Source organism: Mizuhopecten yessoensis, unplaced genomic scaffold (assembly GCF_002113885.1).
Source record: "Mizuhopecten yessoensis strain PY_sf001 unplaced genomic scaffold, ASM211388v2 scaffold10441, whole genome shotgun sequence".
NCBI classification, from domain to species: Eukaryota; Metazoa; Mollusca; class Bivalvia; order Pectinida; family Pectinidae; genus Mizuhopecten; species Mizuhopecten yessoensis.
In genome coordinates this window covers 586,930-595,012 of record NW_018408548.1, presented here as the reverse complement: position 1 = coordinate 595,012, position 8,083 = coordinate 586,930, and the positions used below count along the sequence as shown (strand labels likewise).

Genomic DNA, 8,083 nt, shown 5'->3' with positions numbered 1-8,083 from the left:
TATTGGGCATTAAATACAGTAAAAACCCACTTCGTCAAACACAGTTTATTCGAATACCCCTCATTCGTCGAACAGTTAGTTTGGTCCCGACCGAGTTCGTACATATTCTTTGTAAAGTAACCCCGGATCAGTCGAACAGTTATTCCTCGAATACCCCGTATTCCTCGAACAAACATTTTATCTATTCGTCGAACAGGTGTGATCACCTGTCACGCATGACAGATATTTTTTCTGTGTGTCACAGGTACCGGCACTTCTGTCGACATGTCTTGAGGCACAGTCTGTGGTACACGCTCATTGTGCTTAAACAGGTGTCGGCTGGACGTCAGATAGTTAAAGGATTAACGGCAGTATCATTAAGTAACTGTACCGTTACCCTGTTGTAGCTGCATGATCATTTTGCGTGCATATTTATTTTTTCCAGACAATGTTTTGACATCGATGATTTGACGGAAGTGTTAATTCACTTGGTGTGTAAAACCATATTTCGGCATGGCAATATAAGCGGAATTCACATAGCGGAATCCGACCAACTCTAAAGGTATTCAAACTTGATTACGTCGTGATTGTTAATTTCGTTATCAATCAACAATGTGATTACAAGGATTCAACATTTTCTTCATTTTAATCTCGTTTTGATATTTTGTAAACTTAACGTAGCCGATAACAGTATGGCGGGCTATGTCAAAACGACAAGTTCGTTACACAATGCAGCTTTTTAATTTTATTTACTTTCTTAATACCGGTGGCTATATGGGTTTTTTGTTAGGCTATTTTAAATCTCATAAAATGCCGTCATCTTGATTAAACTTCTTTTTTCTACTATCATCTACTATTCGCGATAGTTGCAGTGATCGTACTGTCTGTTGTCCCACCTGTTAAAAAAATGACGATGTCGGTCAAACCTCGGATTCGTCGAATACCATGTATTCCTCGAACTATTGCTCTGGACCCTACGAGTTCGAGTAAACGGGATTTTACTGTAGTTCCTTTCGAAACTAAACGTCAGCCATGATAGGAATGTGATTTTTAAAAGCTGAATCGAAGTTCCAACTGACATGATTGTTAGTGTGAATATTCCCCTGGAAGTGGAAATAACTTTGATAAATCCCTAAATCGCTTGAAAGATGAACGTACCAAACACACAAGTAATGCACCTTTTAAGTTTGGTGATAGATCCTGTAAGAAAAATAATGAATTAAACTACATCATACAGCTGTCTTGTCCTTAATAATAATACAAATAATAATAATAATTTGAGGTTCTTATATACCGCTTTATCACAACCTAGTTAGTAGGTCGTATCAAAGTGGTTCACAACCAGCCAATATCGTTCTTTACTCCCTGGGGAGCATACAGCCGGTGCTGCCATTTCGGCGCTCACAGCAAGCATTCTACAATTCCAGCACTGCCAACCACGTACTCATTTACAACTTAGTTGACTTGAACAAGTGGAGTAAAGTATCTTGTTCAAAGATGCATCACAATGCCGTGCCGTGACTGGAACCCGGAACCCTTCGGTCACGAGCCCGGCGTCCTACCACTAGACTACCGTGCCACCAAGGGGGTCCTTTTACGACCTTTCGGTATAACTGGGGGCAAAAAGGTTGGAAATCCAAATAGGCTAAAGTATAGTAACTAAAATGTACTTTTCATAACAACATGATTATAGAAAATATACTCTTTCAGTCTGTATATTTTTTGGAATTACACTTGTATAGAAATAAAAACATTTAACCATCAGTAATTGATTCCAAAAACAGTCATCATGTCTGCTTATTCTATCAAATGTATAAACCCCTGACTGATACTGGCTGATGATCGCTAACTACGTCATAATATAAATGACGGCACAGTCACCAATAGGTAACTGGCAATGAATCCACAGTGTTACGAATGGAATAGACCTTTGTTAGAGATTTTCATAAAGTAAGTGTACTAGGAATTAAAAGCATCATCATATCGAATAAAGCATATTATTGCATAGATTGGTGTAAAAGAAATTGAAATACAATAGATATATAAAATACGTATATATACGTACCAGGTTCTTTTCCGCTTGGAACAATATATGCATGAGTGCAGCAATACCATCCCAAAACCAAAAGCAAAATCCTACTGTACATCATTGGTACCGGCTAGTTCATTCTAACGCTCATCTCTAAGCATCGGTGTCAACTACATACCACACATATGTATATATGTCTGGAGTGATCCACGCCTACTAACAACGGGCCAATGCAATTTGGGATTGCATAAGGTGTGTTACTTTACTGTTTGCTTCGATTTGATTGGCTGATATGGATTCTCAAGATATATAACAATGTGTTAGATTCAATATTGATGTGATGGGCTTGTGTGTGAAGTGACGAAAGCCACACTGTCGATACACAGTGAAGATGATATTGACCAAACATGTTACTTCTTAGTTTAACGACAAATTTAGCTTATTTGTGAATCGATATTTCATCTATTCAGCTTTAAGTTAATAAAACCGGAAACAAACGTGTTCATTATGTATGTGTTGGGATTTAACAGCAACAGGAATTTTATTACAATGCATGGTAAATTCATGAATACAGACACAGGCACTCTCAATATATCATAAGTAATTGCACTCGTACAAATCAGAGCATTATTTCATTGATTCATAACTGCCATGACCTGAAATATATTTGTTTAAAGACTCTATAGTCCACGGTATCATAAAAAAGTACAAAACCGCGTCAACATACGATGGGAAATACAAATCGAAGGTTAATAAGGAAACGAACGATGTCGAATTCGAAGAATAAGAGATCCCATTACAAATGTCTAATATTAAGGATCCCTGTCCCACTACACTGCATTTTCCTATATAAAGTAACCTTCCTTAAATTCCGTTTGGCTATAACAGTAGCACAGTAGGGACAGGACACAGGGATGCCTATATCTGGAAAGTCATATCTGGTTTAAGGCTGAAGCTAATCAGTTCCAATAAATAACTTAAGGTGTCAATTACCCAGCAACATTTGTTTATGTAATCAATAACCCTAACATACAACAATAGAAATAGACACACAATATAACTCAGTATGTTATACATTGATGAACAACCTAGCTTTAGTCTGTTATGTGAAATTCGTTCAATATAGGTAAAAATGACCTATTTCATTTTATTAATCCCATGTGGTTTATATGATATGTATACATTTACACAAAGTATATAAAGGGATACTACACTTGTGATAATTGATTTATTAATAACGTAGCTATTTAGTATATGCTGAAGATCATTATTCAAAACTAAAAATTATAGGTTAGATAAAAAAAATACATTTTGACAAAAATTATCATACTAACAAGACCAAGACAGAACTGTGTACAACACAACACGCTACGATGAGTGAAGTTATAGGTAGCCTTGCGGCAAAAAGCATTCATTTATAGTATCAATATATTGCTGTGGGTGTAGAGAAATCTTAATGTGTATTATCTATGGTGATTAGGTTATAGGAAATTTTAAACATATCTACTTGAGGAGAGTAAGAAAAGTGAAGACAAAAAGAGGAATAAGGATGATCAAATAACGTAATTTAACATTAAGCTGACAAAGATAACCCGTAAACACTGCAGCAGAGCGAAATTGGTGAAAATTAATTAAAGCACTTATTATTGTATGCATATAAAATACCAATGTGATGACCCACAGTGTGAACATTGCTATTTTGCAATTTCCATAGATATTCGCTTTTTTAAAAACGAAGATAAACCCTACATTTGACAATGACAACAATAGTAACAAGAATTTGATATATTGAAATATTGAACACAAAAACGCATAGTAACTTCAATGGTCTCTAATGAGGATATTGAATAATATGTATCACACCTGCTTACAAAATTGTACAAAACAAAATCTATTAATCACTATATCTCGTTCAGCAAAATTCTGTGATTTTTGACTGAAAAAAAATGTTAACACATAAAGTGTATCCATGTTAAACAAGACATCATCAATCAGGTATTACCAAAATCCAGCCAGTTTTTTCATATTTGATACTTTCTAGTATAAATCATGGTCCCAGTAATCCAGCTGTTTCTTATACCAGACAATCCTTCTCCAGACAAACGTGGCTGGTCTATCGAAGTATCACTTTAATCACATTGTCGAAGTATACTACAACTTATGTCAATTGTTCCTTCGCAAGTTTTTCCTCCAGTAGTCTTACCAGCACGTGTCCATGACAACTCAGAGGATGACACCAACAGCCTAAATTCTTCCCTTTTAGTTCGTCAAGCTCGGCCATAAGCGAGGGTGATGCCCTGATGTGCTCCTCAAAGCGTATTACCGCCTCATCCCTTTCAAGCTTCTTGAACGGGTTTCCCCATTTGCTTCCTACTGCTCCACCGACGTAAAAGGTCATGTCACGACCAATGTAAATATTATTTGGATCTTTCACCCACTCTTCCAGGTCTTTTATGCCTCTTTTATTTAATTCCTTTTTCCGTATGTTGAAGACGCGTGCAGCGGGAGGTCCCTTGTAAACCTTAAGAAGTATTGAAGAAAAGAAACACTCTAAAGTATTATTTAAATTTCGAAACGACTACCCAAGTACATGTAACTAGAATACTGACAGGTCGACATGGGTACCCCAGGTGCTTAACAATAGTGACATTGACCTTGAACTTGAGATATTTTTGAACTCCTAAAGCAAACTTGTGTATAAGAGTGCATCAACATGCCTAAATTCATAAAAATATCGTTTACTTAATTCTGCAATGAGGCCCGTACCTCTGAGATAGTCTCTATTTTAGTAACAGTAAGCTTTACCTTTACCTAAGAAACATGAAAACCCCTATTGCACCTACACAAAATAATTTGTAAATTGACATATTAGATATTGTGAGTAAAAACTGTTGGGATTATAATAAAAATAATTTTCCACTTGAATTATTTTTGAAAAAATAAATCCAAGGGAAATCAAAAATAAAATCCCCATTCGTGCTTTTTAGTGGTACGTCATATTTCCATATGTTATATCAACACTTGAGTTCAATATTACACATCGAGGTTATCAAACTACGCCTTAGCCAATCAGATTGCAAGAAATTTGCAAGGAAAACTTATTTAGCTCAATGTAAAACACTAATTTTTAAAAGGCGTGTTCTTATACAAACCTGCTTTGAATTTGAAGTAAAAGTGGTTGATGCTGAAGCTACGGTCTGTCCTTCCTTCCCTGTCGGATTTCCCCACCTCCCTTTGTCACTTGATATAGTTTTTGATTCCTTCGAGTCCATGAATGACACACGATCAACTTCCATTCCAGGTGAGAAATCTTGATACGCATGCTCTTGTTCCGGAGGAGGATCAGCTACCTTCGGAGTACCTTGTCGTTTACCCTTCGCGTCACCGCTGGATTTTCCAACGGTTCCAGGTTTTCTCTGTATGCGTAAAGCCATTGCTTGAACCTTTCACAAGAAAATCACACGTGTTATACAATGTATATACAGTATACAGTGAACGTTAAAATGAGAAATAAATTAACAGATATATCTTTATAGAAAAGATCATTTGTAATTATTCTTTATTATTAAATATAATGATGAAATACAAAAATGGTCAGAATTTTCGTCATAACAATAAATATATAATTGTTAAGAAACAAAAAAAACACACTTCGTTGGCGTTTTTAAACATGTTTGAAATCGTAAGTTAATTGTATAATAATCAACTAAATACTTTTTTAAATGTTGCTAGACAGCTGTAAAATTATCATTCAGCTAAGAAAATTTTAAGTAAGTGAATCCAGAACCAGAATAATTTCTTTAAATGTTAGTATATTTATATTTATGTCTTCGTTGTGTATCTGTGCCCAGATGACGCTGAACGGGAATTACAGTATCCCTTTAAATGTTGTTAGGTCTGTGTTTCTACTACCAGCTTTCCACGTAAGATTTGTTGCCTGTTAAATACAATGTATGTCGGGGTGATAATTGATAAACTTAACTGTTACATACAATGTATGTCAGGGTGATAATTGATAACCTTAACTGTTACATACAATGAATGTCAGGGTGATAATTGATAACCTTAACTGTTACATACGATGTATGTCAGGGCGATAATTGATAAACTCAACTGTTACATACAAAGTATGTCAGGGTGATGATTGATAAACTTAACTGTTACATTCAATGTATGTCAGGGTGATAATTGATAAACTTAACTGTTACATACGATGTATGTCAGGGTGATAATTGATAAACTCAAGTGAGTTTTAGTTTGATCTTCAATTATTAAAAATACTGTCAAATGACATCAACTTTAGTGAGTACCTAAGGACTGTTTATGCTGCCGCCTTTGTTCATACAAGACCTATTTTGGGAGAAAAATTCACAGATTTTAATTAAGCTATTTTTTCCCAAATCCGTTACAAATGTACAAACTACCCTCTGCGAATAATACCTAATATCGTTTTTAGAATGTAAATTTAAATATTCTAAAACGATATAACTATGAATCTTTACCTACATGTATTCATCCAGCCAGTATTCGTTCTAGTGTAATTTTTAACAAAAGAAATAGTTTATGTCAGCTGTCACTGTTTGATCGTAAATTGATAAATAAATGTATTTCTGTATGTCTTAATAACAAACTGACAATTTGCCGGTGTTACATGCCTGATAACGCACATGTGTAGTTTAAATTCTAACGTAAACCTATATTAAGGCTTCGGTGTAGCTATATATAGGCAATTGACCCTACACAATACTATCAGTGTTCATATACGTTATAAGGGTAGATCTACATAACTTTCGATGTTATTAGTGAACACACTTACCTACAATCGAATACCTTAAGTTTATCCTTCGTTTGTTCACCGACTAGCACGTAAGTGAATATAGGACTATGTGTACACTTTATGTATATAAACAGGTATCTAGGCTATTTCACAACGAAGCGTCATTACCAATACGTCAGCATTACAAGGGACGCAACTCTTATATAAAATACAACAAAAATGTGAAGTGCAAAACGAATTGAGCAGAAACTAAGCTACGGGATTATTTAAACATGTTATTGTATCTGATCATTTTACAGAGGAATTGGTGTAAATCTCAAAAAGCTATACTTCACGTCAGCACTTCAACAATTTTAGTGTCCTGATTCCATATGCATATGTTAGCTGCAATAAAAATACACCGTTTTGGAGAATTTGTTTCTGTTTGTTTAGAGTTTTACATTTTTACCACAGTAACTATTGGTTGTGGCTAGCTTTAAAGTTCCACCACATTAACATATCATATTTTAGACTCCTTAAAACGAAATCTCATCCAGTCATATTAGTCTGAAAACGCCGTAACCAGGTGTGCTTTGGAACAACAGTATCCTGATAATGCATTAATTAAATGAGCTAAGGGAGAACAGAAAATTACAAAAAGAAAAGACAGTCCCCAGGTCTCAATAAATTGGGAAACCCGAGGTAAAATATTATATATGGGTGATGACAACCGAATACATACCATATGGTATGTTTACATCCAACATGTGCATCGTAACACAAAAACATGAAAACGTAATGCCTGATGTGTTTCTAAACTCTTTTCTTGTTTTCCTCTTGGTTTTCTATGTAAAAGCTATAGTGTAATTCACGGAATAAGCCGGCAAACGAGCTAACTTTGATTTTAATCAGATTGATGTGAATAGTTCCCTTTAAATATTAAGAGTCTTAGACTACTAATAACTACAAGAAGTCGAATAGGAGTTCGAACCCTTGGTTTGATGGCGATTGTAGACAAGCTAGAACGTTGTGTCGACGTTGTAAAGGGCAATACCGACGTCATAAAAATGTTTGTTTTCAAAGGAAATACAAAGGGTCAGAAAAAGCATATAAATGTACAATGGATAATAGCATTAAGCGTTTTAGAAAAGATCTTTGACGTAAAATGAAAGAAATGCGAAGTAATAATCCTAGAGATTATTGGAAACTTTTAAAATGTTCTGGAGACAGAAAAAAAGAAAAATAATATATCAATTGATCTGCTTGTTGATTGTTTTAAAGATTTTAATGCTGACGTTGGTGATACCCCTTATAACCAT

At 34.9% G+C, this 8,083-nt stretch overlaps 1 protein-coding gene across 1 annotated transcript; it reads right to left on the bottom strand.

The window, feature by feature from the left end:
- Window positions 1-2,510: 2,510 nt before the first annotated feature.
- On the bottom strand, window positions 2,511-6,943 carry LOC110460616. Its single transcript, XM_021513623.1, has 3 exons — window positions 6,825-6,943; window positions 5,161-5,451; window positions 2,511-4,529 (listed from the first exon to the last, which is right to left on the bottom strand). Exons 2-3 carry the CDS (start codon window positions 5,440-5,442, stop codon window positions 4,167-4,169), a joined length of 645 nt encoding a protein of 214 aa, XP_021369298.1. The 5' UTR covers window positions 5,443-5,451; window positions 6,825-6,943; the 3' UTR covers window positions 2,511-4,166.
- Between the last annotated feature and the right edge of the window lie 1,140 nt (window positions 6,944-8,083).